General features: G+C 37.7%; 1 protein-coding gene across 3 annotated transcripts in view; it reads left to right on the forward strand.

The window, feature by feature from the left end:
• Positions 1–14,767, forward strand: part of LOC131438794 (roundabout homolog 2-like) — a 513,725-nt gene that overhangs the window by 440,779 nt on the left and 58,179 nt on the right. For all 3 annotated transcript variants that reach the window (XM_058609072.1, XM_058609073.1, XM_058609074.1), the window contains exons 6-7: positions 11,368–11,645; positions 11,708–11,915. In XM_058609072.1, coding sequence (XP_058465055.1) covers positions 11,368–11,645; positions 11,708–11,915 — 486 coding nt within the window. The remainder of the gene's footprint in view (positions 1–11,367; positions 11,646–11,707; positions 11,916–14,767) is intronic.

A 14,767-nucleotide genomic window follows, 5' to 3' on the forward strand; every position in this document is an offset into this window, starting at 1 on the left:
CTTTCTCTGCATACCATTCTTAAACGGCTTTGCTGTAATGACAGCTTGCCAAATCTGGCCAAAACATTACAGGATGGTCGTGGGATCGAATGAACGGCAAAATTCGTTTTTGGAGACACTCTTTTTGGTATAGTTCCGATGTCATTGTCTTATTTGTAACGAAAACTTTCGTTTTTTTGCCGCAGCTGCAAATGCCCGGCCAAATCATAAATTTTCTTGCAAATTTGTCGGCAAAAACAAATTTAAATTTGGCTGGAACATCCCCCGAGCCGTTGCCAAGTAAAATTTTTGACCTGGGATTTGACCGAAGTCAGCCTTGACACAGGTTTCATCGTCCATCAGAAGACACCCGTTGAACTTGGTCAGCACCTGGTCATATAGTTTCCGAGCACGAATTTTGACCACACTATTCTGTTTCATGGTCCGATTTGGCTGTTTGCTAGCTCGATACGACTTGATTCCTTCCCGGAGTCGAGTTCTCCTCACGGTACTATGGGCAGCACTGAATTTTCTGGCCAAATCACGGTCCGACAGATTAGGATTCCTCTTAATCGTCTTCAAAATCTTACCACGCAATTTCCGGTCGTCAGTTCGACTCCGACGATCGGCTTGAGGCTTCCGAATCGTCGTCAATGTTTTCTTATACCGTTTGATAACGCGCCATACGGTATTTCTGGGCAATTTCAGCTGTTTAGCTAGCCTAGATGCAGACCACAATGGATTTTCCAAATAACTGTGCACAATTTTTTTTCCTTCCTTGTTTACAAAGTACAGTCGATTTTCGGAATGTCAAAAATCATACGTGAAGCTGACAAAATTCCCGACACGTGGGCGCCAAGAGCTTCCAAATCCGTCCACCAGGAGCGCCACAATATGAGCAAAAGTTTGTTCCAATTCTAAATGAAGCAAGCTTTAGAACCAAGGATACCAGCTGCAGTTAACAACTTACCCTCCAACCAACCAGCAACTGCAACCATTGTACAACAAGGCGCATCTACAGAAAATAGCAACGAGCTCAAGACTGCGAACAATACCACCGATGAGGCAATGAATGACGAGACGAGCCGCGAACAAAGTGCCTCTCAATCCTCGCAGGAAAGAAATGGAAGCTTCTCTCCCCGTAGAAAAAGGGTGACAACGAGATCCAATACAAAAAAAAATTATTTAAAATATCGGCTCAATCGGCCACGTAAAGCTTGTACGCATATAGGCCCGAATGAAACTATCTTTTAAATAAAAAGAACGTATTCTAACACACAAATAAATAAGGATAGATGAAAGAGAGTAAGAAAAAAATGCCCGACCGCAGACTGTGCGCAATGAATTAGTTCTGACTGAAGTATTTCAATGGAAGAAAATATCAAAACCAGCTCCGTTTGGGATCTTTTTTAGGTTCCTAAAAGAGCCAAAAAGAAAGCAACACTTCTAACACTGTTGGGTATTCTTGAAAATAATTGTCACTTTGACGATGCGAGTGGTCCGACCGTAGAACCGCACTCAGTGCGGATTTTGATCAACGATTGACGCGAACTGAATAAGAAGGCTCTCTCTTTAAATAATGCGAAATTACATATTTACAGTCAATAAAATGAAACTAACGAGAGTACAAAATGGCCGACCACTAAACGATACACAGTGTGAATTGAATCAATAAGGCGAAACTAACTAGATCAAAAATGTCGATTTTTCTATTTCAATTAAAAAATGATACTGTTAGTTTTTAAGATGAATTTTCTGATTCTTTTTTGAGTTTTTGTGGGTTCTGGATCTAAACTTTGGAATTGGATTCTGGACCGACATTATGAACAAAGATTCCGAACCTGGATTCTCCAACTGGAATTGAGTTCTGATCCTAGAATCTGGGATTGAATTCTAGACCCGGACTGAATAAGATGACAAGAGAGATGGTAATAATTTGATATGCGCATCGCATATCAAATTATTACTTTGCGTACTTATCTAGTAGGTAGCGCGGAAATGCATTCAGCAATGCATCTCACACATTATTACGAAAGAATATCTATTCCCGATCATTAAACAATAACAAATACTGATACAGGTCTGGTCTAAATAAAAATCTAACAAGTATCAAATAGAGATACAGTTTAGATAAAATTCTGTTACGATCAGTTGTTCGGGATGCCTATGACAACACCGCATCTGATGCGTAAAAAATCACAATTGCCTGTTAATTTACAACTCACAGTTATTATTCCGCCTAATAGAACCACAGTTACAATTACTCATGGTACAAGAAACTTAGTTATTCAGACATCGGATTGGTAAACAACTTCAAACGTATAATAATTCTAGGAAATACTTGTCAGTAACACTTACTAATGAGTAGTATAGAACAGTATGAAAAATAATACCCACAACTATTCACCACTGTAATAACCGTCATATCAAGAATATAAAATTCCTGAATGCCAGGGAAAGTAGTGTTTCCAAACGAAGTTTCTCTTGCGCATTAAAAAACAATTGGCACAGAATAATGTATGATTGAAAAAGCGTGTCCAACAAAATTCGTAATAGTTTATTTAATAATAGTTTTTGATTTATAAATATATTAAATACATTCTGAGGCAACGCGCTTTTATTCAGTTAAGTAGTGAGTGTGGCATATTTTGCATTAAATTTTCACCGTATTCGAGGGGAAGCACCTTAAAAATGAGTGGAACTTGTCGGAAGAGCTGCTTAAAATAGTAAACATGTTTTTCACGCTACAGCTTCTACTTGATGTAGGCCTACACACTTATTTTCGGATTTTCAGTTCGGTAATATTTTTACTGGAAAATTCGTTATTTTTATCAACATTACCGATTACTCTGCTGTTCTTATAAAAATTGACGTATTCAGCATATTTTGTTACCGAAATTCAACTCTTCAAAATCATGTACTGAAAATTTGGCAATTATCTACCGAACTGTCTTCACTTTGAAATTTTTCGGTAAATTTGATAGAAATAGTGCTGATCGATCAGTAATTTATCGATTTTTAGCGAATTGTTCGGTAAAGAGTACCGAATCAATTTGTAAAACGCAAGCACATAGCACGCCGTATTGGTTTTTGTATACTGTGTTCGAAGTGAGTAAAATGGAATATATGTTGAACAAAATCCAATCTTTGGATGTATCGTTATTCGAACTATTTAGTAAGTAATATGATTTACCTTCTAACATTTCAGTTTTACAATAAATGGGTGCAATCACTTGTTTTTTTCTGTCGAAAGGCAGTTTCCGGTTATGTAGAAGACCTTGGACGCCATGTCTCTTTACATATCCGAAATCGCGATTTTCTTCCTGACGCTGTACATTACGACTGTACATTTTCGAAATGTAATATGCGTTATAGTCGGTTCTGGTCTTTAAAAAGACATATTTTGGATAAACATCCCCGAGAACCGCAATTTCTCGTGAATTCTCCGTCATTTCAATCTGCATTTGAATATGCGAAACTAGCGGATAATGAGTCAGTAGATTCAATTAATGAAGACACTAAACATACCGAAACGGATGAAATTAAAAATTCTCGAGGCGCTAAAACTGTGTTTTTTGTTTTTTAAATTCCGTCTTGTTAATACCATCACAAAGAACGAATATAATATTAGTATTAATTAATTACGCTGTTATATCTGTGAATTTATATGTGTTATTCCAGGTTGCAGTATTCAACTGTAAAAGCCATCCTGCAGATAAACTGTTTTATTTGTTCATTATGAACACTTTATATGGTATTGGAACTCTTACTACAACGGGTGAAAACTTTCGCCGAAGCTATGAGATGAAAGAAAATTAATGTTTTTTAATCAAAAATAAAACGGACGTAGAGCAATCAGTTGTTCAAGATATTTATTCCGAAATTTCAAATGAAATAATTTAATAATTAATTTTCTGCTGCACTGAACTATAAAAATTACTGATTCAATCAGTTGGTTTAACCGCTGGTTCGGTAACTTTTCAACGTAAAACAAATGCTGACTAAACAGCAATATTTACTGAATCCTCATCAACATTTGCTGACTAGTACTAAAAATGAAAATTCGAACAAAATTCAGTTTTACTGAACGTTCGTCAATTAATAAATTACTGTACAGATTACCGTAGTCGGTAAAATAATGCCGAAGTCGGTAAAGAAAACTAAGTGTGTAGACGATTTCGATAGGATTTGCATCAGGTGATTGCGAAGGCCAATCCAGTGTCACAAAGCATTTTTCCCGTTTCCATTCAGTACAGAGCCGGCTCCAGAGTTTAGGATCATTATCTTCTTTCAAGATCGAGGTCTCGTTTCGAACATTGTTTACGCACAGATGTTCCCGAATAGCGACGTGTGATAACTCGAGACCTTTTTGTTCCAACTTCCTTGACGTAAGGACAAACCAGGTGTGCACGAAAACAAAGCCACCCTTTTTGGTCATTCTTGTTTGGTTATTTTTCCTATCGAACCACGATTTGAAAGGTCATTGACGGTTTTTGACTAAAGAGTCAAAAAAAATCGTTGATAGTGGTTGTACTTCTTTAGATAGTAAAAGCTTCATTAAACTTTCCACTGCGATGATACATGTTCGTTCGCTTCTGGAATAAACAATTCGGTAAAAGGAAACAAGTAAAAAAATATCCCAGTATTCGTTCCGGGCGGCACAAAACTAAAAGAAAGTTAAACAACGCAAACATCAACAACGTCAACATCAACATCCTTAGCCAGATACTGAGTCGATACCGATGACAGCGATGGTTTGAGGATGCAGTTTCTTTTTTGTTTTTAACACAATCACAAAACCTCTCAAATTGGTAGAACAGCTCTTCCCATCCGTGGTGCTGGCTTCTGCTAATGTACCGGTAGAAAGCTTTCTGCGTTGTTTGGCCCTCGGCAAAGGGGCGGTGTGTCGCCAGGAATCGAATCTCGAGCACACGAAATGGAACTTTTTCCGTGTCTCGAACGTTGCTGCTTCCTGCGGAGTTTGTTTCGATTTTTTTGTTTTGCTGTCTCATGATAAACAATGTCCCTCAATTTCATTGGTACACTATTGGTACACTATGAAATTTTTGGTGCACTATTCTGTACCTTGATGATACATAAATTAATTATATAAATAAATATAAAAACTTTCTAAGCGCTTCCCAATATAATTAGAACTTACCTGTCACCTTGCCAGCAAGAGCACTTTTATTGACTTGTTATTCTTGGTGTCTTCAACTAGTTATAGTGTTATAAATTTAGTTTAAACTGTTAGTTTCAATTGTAGTGTTAAGCCCAACTGTATCTGTTGGATCATTGTAATCTTTTGAAACAAATAATGATGAGGTTTCATGCCTGCTGGAGAGAGAGATTGCCAAATTTCATCTCCGCCGGGCTTTTCCTTGCTTCCAAATAAATAAATTAATAAATAAATAAATTAATAATAATAATAGAGATGAATTCAGCAGTGCTATGTTTGTGATCCAATGCAGTTCCATACCGTGGAAAGCACTGCTAGAACTGAGACCGAAATCAAACCAAAACTTCACTGAATTTCGATCGACCGTGTACGGACAACTTTCGGGATCAAAAACACCGAGGTCAAGTCACTGTACATGGTTGGTAGTTGTTAAATTGCTTGTTACCGGTCCTCCGGAGTTTTCGGAAGATGCAGTCAGTAGCGCTGTTGCGAAGGGCAAGAGAGAAAAAAAAGTTGGCAATCAAATACATCGCCCCTGTGATACTCTCTGGGGCCGTACACCGGTTTGCTTGATCGGCATTTCAAGCGAAAACCATCGAATCGTTCGGAACAGTGAATTAGCGGGCAGACGGACGGATACAATGGACCAAAAAGAAAAAAAAATGCTGAGTGTACATACAAAACATTATCATTTCATGCTCTTTACTTGACAACTTTTTTTTTCTCTTGCCGGTCATGTTTATGCCTGTATCGATGCTACCGGTCGAACCCGGATCGGAAAGCGAAATTTGGCTGCCTGGCGTTCGACAGACTGTTGTGAAGTTATTTATTGTTGTCCCTAGATTTTGATCCCGGAGAACTTTGCAGCGCAGAGAAAGTTTAATCTAGCTTTTAAAATCGAGAAAACGGTAAAGCGTTTTGATAACCTATGATAGTCCTTCGAACGTTCATTTGAAAATTTTCCTGGAAGTAGTTCCGTAAAAGTACATGTACATGCCTTTCCCTCTCAGTTCACTATATTTATATTAAAAATGATATGTACTCTTCGAGAGGCTCTTTTCATATAAAAAGAAGTGGCGTATGCGATTATGTAACGCCATTCGTTCTTATGCGACTTTTGGTCGAAGAATGCTGGTAACTTACGAATATACATGTCAAATTTGTGGACAAACTTCTCACCTCGGAAAACCGTGCGAAAAAGTCATCTTCAACCTTGTCAGCATGATAACTGATAACTGGGTCAGCATCAAAAACTAGTGAATCTAATATTCAGAAGTACGAGTTTAAATAACAATGCCACCGCTAAACATTAACAGTCACTGCCTACTAAAGCATCAACTGAAATTATTGTAGAACAAGGTAAACTGGCTATAATCAACATCCAATTCGACATTCCAAGTAGCACTAAACGAACAAAATATCTTTAAAACGAGACCAATGATTGTAAGGCAAAACATCTTGCACAAGAGCCTCAGTTTGAGGAAAATATCTTAGCTTCATTTAATAAAACTATCCATAGAGCTTATGTCAAAACTTTTGTTCATTCTTTCATTCACTGATGAAAATTGCAAACAGCGCACCGAAATACTATTGTGTCTATTTGATTATCATTTGATCGTAACGATTATAACTATCTTTCTTGGTGCTCGAAAGTGCTGGTGGAATTTTTGGCAACATGAAAATACACAACAAGCTCTCTGTAAGCGTTTTGGTTAGTCAAAAGTTGAATTTTCCTACTGCATTAAATACACGTGAAAGATTTGAGTTGGAAGTTAATCAAATGCTCCGTTTCAACTTTCTCGTTACCTAATAGTAATCAGGTAACTTTTGGTAACATCGAGATACAGCACAAGTTTCACTAAAACCTTCTTGTGGCTTTATGGCAGGTTTAATTTTATTCATTCTGTTTCAAACTTCGCGTGGCACCCTAAAAGTGAAGAAAAAGCTTCACAACATATTTAGTATTTACTTCCTTGCTTCTTGAACATGCGTTTGGATCTTTTGGTAACCTGAAACATGTTCTGTACACGCGAAAACTTTATAGTTTCTCAAAAATGCGTAAAAAATTTTGCCAAAACGAAATCACAAAACAAGTTTAACGTCAACCTAACTCGATCAACAAGGGAGAAAAAAATTGTATCTGGGGTTGTTTTGTCTTTTCTATTTAAACTAGTCATAATCTTGGCCTCGTTAATAGTTAAAATAACAAAAATTATAACTCAATTTAACCTAAGTGATAACAAAATTGTTACAAACCTTGATATGTAAATATCAGTATTATATCTAAATTCGTTACAAATTTAGTACGAATTATCAGCTGTTATTACTCATTTTTTGAGGGGAAAGGCTTTATCGTGCAATTCTAAAAATAGATTTCACAAAGTGAGATGAAATTGCATACCTTTAGGCGATTTGATTTGCCATAAAAAAAGTCATGCACGGTTAAGCGACTGGTTCCGAACCGGGAAGTTTTGAGTTGCCAACATACGCTACGATTGCATCGGGGCATAAGAACCAACTGATGTTGAAAGGATACATTGGCATCATATAATAACTAGTATAAGTCCATATTACTACAAAAATAATCTATCGCTCTTCTCGCTCCCTCTTTCGTCGTTCCCTTCCAACCGGCATATGAATGACAAAGGGTCTGTTTTAGAACTATTATCAAGCTTTCTTTTGGTACTGAAGAAAAGTTGTGAATGAACGGAAATGACTAAATTCAGTGAAACAAAACTACCTTATAAAATCTGAGGAAATTAACTAATGAATGATAGTTTTTCAACTTTTTCTTCTTTGTACCAAGAGGGCCGACTTTCCAATAACATTCGAATCAGTTCGCTCGTTCAGTTGAAGTAGTAAATTTTCTGTCGATGTGTGCGTGTCGTATGTGTATGTGTGTATTGGTGAACATATTTGATTAAAATGTGCACTTTATTTTCTCGGAGATGTCTGCATCGATTTTCGTAAATTTATATTACAATAAAAATTCGTTTGAAAGACAGTGAAAAATCAGAAAAAGAGTATATAACATCGATTCGAATAGCAAGTTTTTATGATTGATGATCAACCAATTGCCTATTAGTCACATTAGTTTGCGATATCCGCAGCCAGAAGCCCAGGAAGTAATGTTCAAAAACCATCAAAATTGAACTTTCATTCCGGTTTGATTTTTAGATATCTACTTAGATTGACTCACAGAGAAATGATTCAAATGGAAAATCTCATAATGCGGGTCGGTTGCTTTAAACTCTACATTGCAAAGTTCGATTCCCAGCTCGTGGTTCCGAATTGGAAGTAATCAAAGTTCTACGAAATGAGGCTATCATAAATTTTTCAGATATGGATAGATTGAACTTTTCAAATCGAAGGTATTATGGTGCGATAAATCGTTTTTGGGTGATTCATGATTCAGGCCCGTACCCAGGATTTCTTTTCGGGAGGGGCCCAAAGATTAAAAATAATTTTACCGAAGATTGCTTGTGTACCTAATTTTTGGTGTGCCTTTTACGGGTGTTAAACTTTATACTTTTCCATTTCAACTGATATTGCATTACATTTCATTACTTTTACTGTCTTGTAATTTGTGTAACACATGTCTGAGACCTTCTAAATAATTATATATCTGTTTTTGATTTAGGGGGGGTCAGGGGATGAGTTTAGATTCTGGTTTTGAGCCCAGTTCAAATTTTGTTTTTCGTTTATTGCAGCATAACTTTTGAAGACGTTTTGAAATCTTTGACTTCACTCTGTGTTTTCGGGAATAAAAATCGGTCACCGATAATCCACTTTTTCCAATATATTTTAGTCGAGTTTTAAAGCTTTTGCCTTACCTTCCGAGAAGCGAGTGATTAGAATATTAATACCTCTATTGAAATTTAAAAAAAAAAAGTTAAACAATATGTAATTTCAATTTCTACGTTCTGCCTCCGGTTCATCAGTGCATCAGCAGTTTGTGTTGAACTGCACAAGCCACCTAATGTGCTGCAAAGGCATCGGCATTTTCGGTTTTAATTTAAATTGTTTTTTAAGCTCACGAATAGTTGTAACGTACGACTGATTCTTCAAAAACGAGTTATAAATAAAAACCCAGTGAACGACACTCCAGTGCTCCTCATTCTTCTGCTTTCCGATATCGTTTTCGGTTTGTCCCTCCTTTGTTAGGTCCCAGTGTAACCGGAGAACAAAATGTGTCAGGTTCCTTTGCACAGTCTGGTTTATTGAAAAATCAATGAATTCCAATTCAATTTTAAATCGATCATGGTTTAAAATAAGATTTCCGATTTTACTTATGTCTATTTCATAATACTATTGATTACCATGTCGTTTAAATTGTATCAGTTTTTTCAGTGTGCTTAAAAGTATAAGTACAGAACTTATTCCACCTGAATTTCCACGTCGTCTAGAAATACACACGGAAGTTTTGGTAACTTGAATGTACAGAACAACTTTTGCGTTAACTTTTTTCCTATCGAAAAGTGCGTGTGAAACTTTTGGAATCTTGAAAACAAATTTGAGCTATCTTGCTGCCTTGCTGTTCGAAATTGCACATGAGTGAAATATTTGAAAACTTGAAAGAACACAGTAAGATTCGCGTGTGCTTACTTGCTGCTCTTTTCCCGAGAATTTTTGGCTACTTGAAAGTACAGTATGCCTTTCGTTTGAGCTTTCTCACTTCCTAAAAGTACACGTAGAAGTTTTGACAGCTCAAAAGTACAGCACAGGTTGCATGTGAACTTTTTTGCTGCTGCGTGGAATTTCGGTCAACTGGCGAGTGAAAAATTGTTTTTCATTAACTGTTTTTTCAACTGAATAGTACACGTGGATCTAATGGTAACTTCAAAGTTCAGACGGTTTTTTTGTTACTTAAATGTACATAGCACAGTATGTGTAAACTTTATTGCTGTTAAAAAAGTGCGTGTAGAAATTTGACAACTTGAAAGTACAGAATAAGTTAGATGAAAAAATAAAATTGAAAAAAATATGAAAAGAAAACTAGCTGCACTTGCAACATTTGAATCTTGAAATCGTTTTGATTACTTGAAGCTGATCCCTGATTCCGAAAACGGAAATCAGATCTGATGGAAATTTGAAAAAAATTTGATGGAAATCTGTTGGAATGTTGTTTGCGAAAAATCTGTAACAATCAGGCAGCTTTAAACACACAACGTAAATTTATTTGGTCACTATTTTTAAAGTTTACGGAATCGGGAAAGCACACCGGAACTTGTGAATTAGAACAATTTGATAGCACGGCATGCTTCCTGCTGCCTTAAAATCAAAGTTTATTGAAATAAACCTCAACACCACCTAGAACAATGAGCGATATAATTTGACCCAAATACACGCTCAGAAATCCTCCGATTCGAAATGTGAAAAGGAGGATTAACCAAAATATCCTTAATATAATTGAAGTGATTTGCTTTCAAATCGACTTCCAGTAGTCTCATTTCCTAATTCCATCTCGTAGTATCTGGAGACTGTAATAACATATGAAAACACAATAAAATAAGTTAATCATTATTTACAAGTTCTACAATTCTTCTTCGAAGCTTCCGAAATCACAATATTGCACAACAGTAATAATACACTGTTATTATCAATTATTGAACATGAACTTTTTACGACTCACTCGCCAAACGGTCGAGCTGATGAAAAGCGAGTAAAAACGAAACAATAAAAATACGGTTCCAGAACATTGTTTCCGCCCGCAACTAGACACCACCAGGCCCCACTCCCATACTCGGCCAGTGTTTTTACGGTCGCTTCTTGTTGTTTCGGTTATCGTCGTAAAACAAAACAAAAACGGTTCGACCGACGCGAGTATCATTCTCCGATGGTGCCCATGGTCTATGTTTCGACGGTGGAACGTTTTTTCTTCCTCTTCCAGAATGTGCTTGTATGGAATGATAGGACACAATAAAAATGGCGCCGTCAACGGACACAAATTGAGAGTGTATCCTCGGTCAGTATAATTTATGGGTGGCATCCGAGGGACTGAACAAAAACATGAAAACTATAGCTTTTACGATGCTTTATGCTGGTAGTTCGGTTCGGGATAGACATGATCGTCCAGGAGTGCTATTCCTTTGGGACAGGGTTGATAGTTCTACGTTTATTTCAACATATTTAATAACTTAAAGTGAAACGCCATACTCTGTAAAGATATAAAAAATACTTATCGAGTTTATGTAATTCTGTACTTACAGCTTCCCCGACGTTCATCATTAGACCCCAGGATCAACGAACCAACCTGAATGGCGTGGCAACGTTCAAGTGCACCGCCTCCGGAAATCCACCTCCGTCTGTGTTTTGGTCTAAGGAGGGCTCTCAGACGCTAATGTTCCCAAACAACACGTACGGAAACATTCACATCTCCAACCAGGGCTCTCTTCAGGTGCGAGGTGCCCAGAAGGACGACGACGGATACTTTGTCTGTTCGGCACTTAGCGTGGCCGGTTCCACCACCAGTCGTGCCTATCTTCAGGTTGGTAGAATCACCGGACCTCAAACGATCCCCAATAAAGCTGACATATCTCGTACTCACAGGTCACTAGCTCCTTCGACAGCAGTCCACCCCCGCTGCTACAGGTGGTCCCAGTGAACCAAACTCTGCCGCGGGGAAGCGTTGCGATGCTTCCCTGTCGAGGATCCGGTCCGTCTAGTCCGAAAATATACTGGAAAAAGAACGTTACCGACATCACCGCGCTCGGATCCCGCTTCTCCATCGTTCAAGGAGGAACGCTGAAAGTTGACGGTGAGTACCGGACTCGAGTTTTGCTAAATTGCACCGACACTGTGTCTATGCCTTGTTTCGAAGCTGGGAACATACAGCGGTTCTCCAGTAATTGCCGGTTTGCATGACCACCCCATGTACCGCACGATGTACGCGGCTGGTTCGCCTGGTCGCGACCCGGCCGGTCACCAATGCTTTGTTTGCTGTTTGAAATCGTTTTGTTTTCGATGGGCAGTTTGAGAGTGACGGAACATGTAATTTAGTTGTTTAGCTAGTTGGAGGTTTCGGTTCTGGGAAGGCACGCGTTAATGATAGCATTCAGGACATGTTTGGAGTGCTCGGCAGACGAAGCCAATATTTATTTACGAATGCTACACAGCTTAGTAACTAATGGCGTTTTCGTTTTTAATTTGCACTACACCGGTGCAGTGCTACACTGAGGCATGCATAAACGAACAAAACTGACGAAAACATAAACAGTAACCATTGACTACAATAAACGATTCCATTGCACAGAGCTACACCAAACTTTTGATGAGTGCTACACCAGTGGTATCGGTGCAGAAAAAGTGTAGCACTGGTGTAGTGCAATTGGCAAAAACGAACGGTTTCAGTGCAGCTTTCGCTACACCGGTGTAGTGCAATTTAAAAACGAAAACGACATAAAATGGTACTTATTTAATGGCACACTGCGATGTCTGTGCTTAAAATTTATTATTCACTCAATTATGTTAGCTAAAAATCTAGTAGCAAAGCAAACAAATAAAGTCATCAACATAATCAAAGCAATCCGATATCGCCATCGTTTTAACGAACTACCATCAAATGTTCTTTGACGGTCGTGGAAGCTCATAAAATTTAATACCATCCTACTTCCTCGACTAACGTCAGGAACATAAAAGCAACCAAGCAAAAGTGACGTGCAATTTTAGCCTATGTCAGTCATCTCGCATCCGATATTGTGCTCCCTTTTACGACTCGTCGTCAATGACACCGATAATGGCGGCTTCCTGGTTTTCCGGATTGTGGTAGGAAAACGGAGCGATTTCCTCATCGATAGAATCCAATCTTATCCGTTCTACTTTTGTCATATTGAAAGCCCATCTCATAACTGCATCTCGCTTAAACGTCATTTTCTGCTGGCGGCGACGTGAAGCTACGGACAAAATCGTAAACCGATTCCTGGATAAGCCAAATCATCAACCTCCGCGTGCAATTGCAAGTGCCTTTACCGGTGTGCCGCCGGATGATTGAATCAAAGTGCGAGCCGGGAAAATTTCCTGCACGTCGTTTGCATTCGGAACGACGACGTGACGTGGTCATTATGTAAAGTAAAATGGAAACGATCCCTGCCGGCTCGGTATGAGTCCGGCGACAGGAACTTTTTTTTTTCAATTTGCCGTTTTCGTTGTAGGTCCCCGTGATGTGCGGTGGCAAATTAAGACGTCTTTAAGATATTATCTGGAATGTAGTCGTAGGAAAATCCTGAATAATTGCTACTACTTTTTCAAGTCAGGCAAATTAATAACCACCATCGCAATAATTCATTCCGCTGGGCTTTGCGCCCAGATTGACAGGGAAGATTCTTGAAAAAGAAAATTGATAAGAATGAGAAATTAATCTGCTTCCCTGGTCGGGGAAAACTCTGCCGAATGTCTTACCACCAGCGAGGATAAGGAATATTTCATTCTGCACCAACTTTGGCTTGGCTCTTATCATTTTTGCTATTTTTCAATACGCACTTCATATAATCCTCATTGTTACCAGTAATTACATTTTATGACAGCTGATAAGTGGCTTACGTTTTGATTTGTTGAGAAATTTATTTAGTCATCTTTTATCAGTTATCAGTTGCTTGAATTAGAATTTATTTTGTTACTGTTAACAATGGCGGTAACTTGAAAGTTCACAAATGAATGATGATTTTTTTTTCATTTTTGTATCTTTGTACCATTGCACTGTTTACCTTTACCCACACGGGAAGACCGAAATCAGCATTTTGGCAAAAAAATTAGTAGATTTTCTGCTTTTAGTCAGTTATTTTTTGAGACAACTCAAATAATCTTACTTTTTCTAATTTAGATTTTTTAATTCTCATTCCTTCACTTCATTTCCATTCAACTATTTTTTTTACTAATAGTACTGTTGTTGTACCGTTGAATTCCACTATGTTATATCACGTCATTACACTCTCACAAAGTCACTATTTTCACAGTCACTATTTTTCCGAAAGTGTATAAAACGTTATAATACAGATACGTATTTCGGAGTGCTATTTGCATCCTTCTTCAGTGTATCGGTTTTATAAGTTTATTGAAAGAAAGCTGCAATGAAGTTCCTTTTATACAAACGTAAGTAGGTAGAAACGTAAGTAGGTAAACCACAAAATGAAAGGTAAAAACAGGTAACAGAAAACTGGAAGAGTTAAGTGTTTTCTATGTTTGTTTTTATCTTGGATACGGGTAGTAACTGGAAAAGCCAAGAAGATCTATTCCCTTGGTCTCGGTTTAATAAAGAGATGGAGTTATTTTTGAAAATTTCTAAACTTTCTGCTGAATCTAATTTCCATGGATTGGAAATTTGTCTTAAGATTTTTATGTCATTAGTAGAGAGTTCATGATCTTCAAAAAAGGCATGTTCTGCTACTTTTGACTTGAAGTGATGTGGTAGTCCCTTTTCCAATTCTTTGGATGCTTTCGCTATTTCTGAGATATGTTCCTTGAAACGAATGTCCAGTGTTCTCTTTGTTTGTCCGATGTATATTTTATCGCAATGAGGACACGAGATTTTGTATACCCCAGACTTTTTCAAATTCTCTGTAGGATCTTTTGTAGAACCTAGTAGAGTTTTCAATTGGTAGTTCATACTGCTGA

Source organism: Malaya genurostris, chromosome 3, assembly GCF_030247185.1.
Source record: "Malaya genurostris strain Urasoe2022 chromosome 3, Malgen_1.1, whole genome shotgun sequence".
In the NCBI taxonomy this organism is placed as follows: Eukaryota; Metazoa; Arthropoda; class Insecta; order Diptera; family Culicidae; genus Malaya; species Malaya genurostris.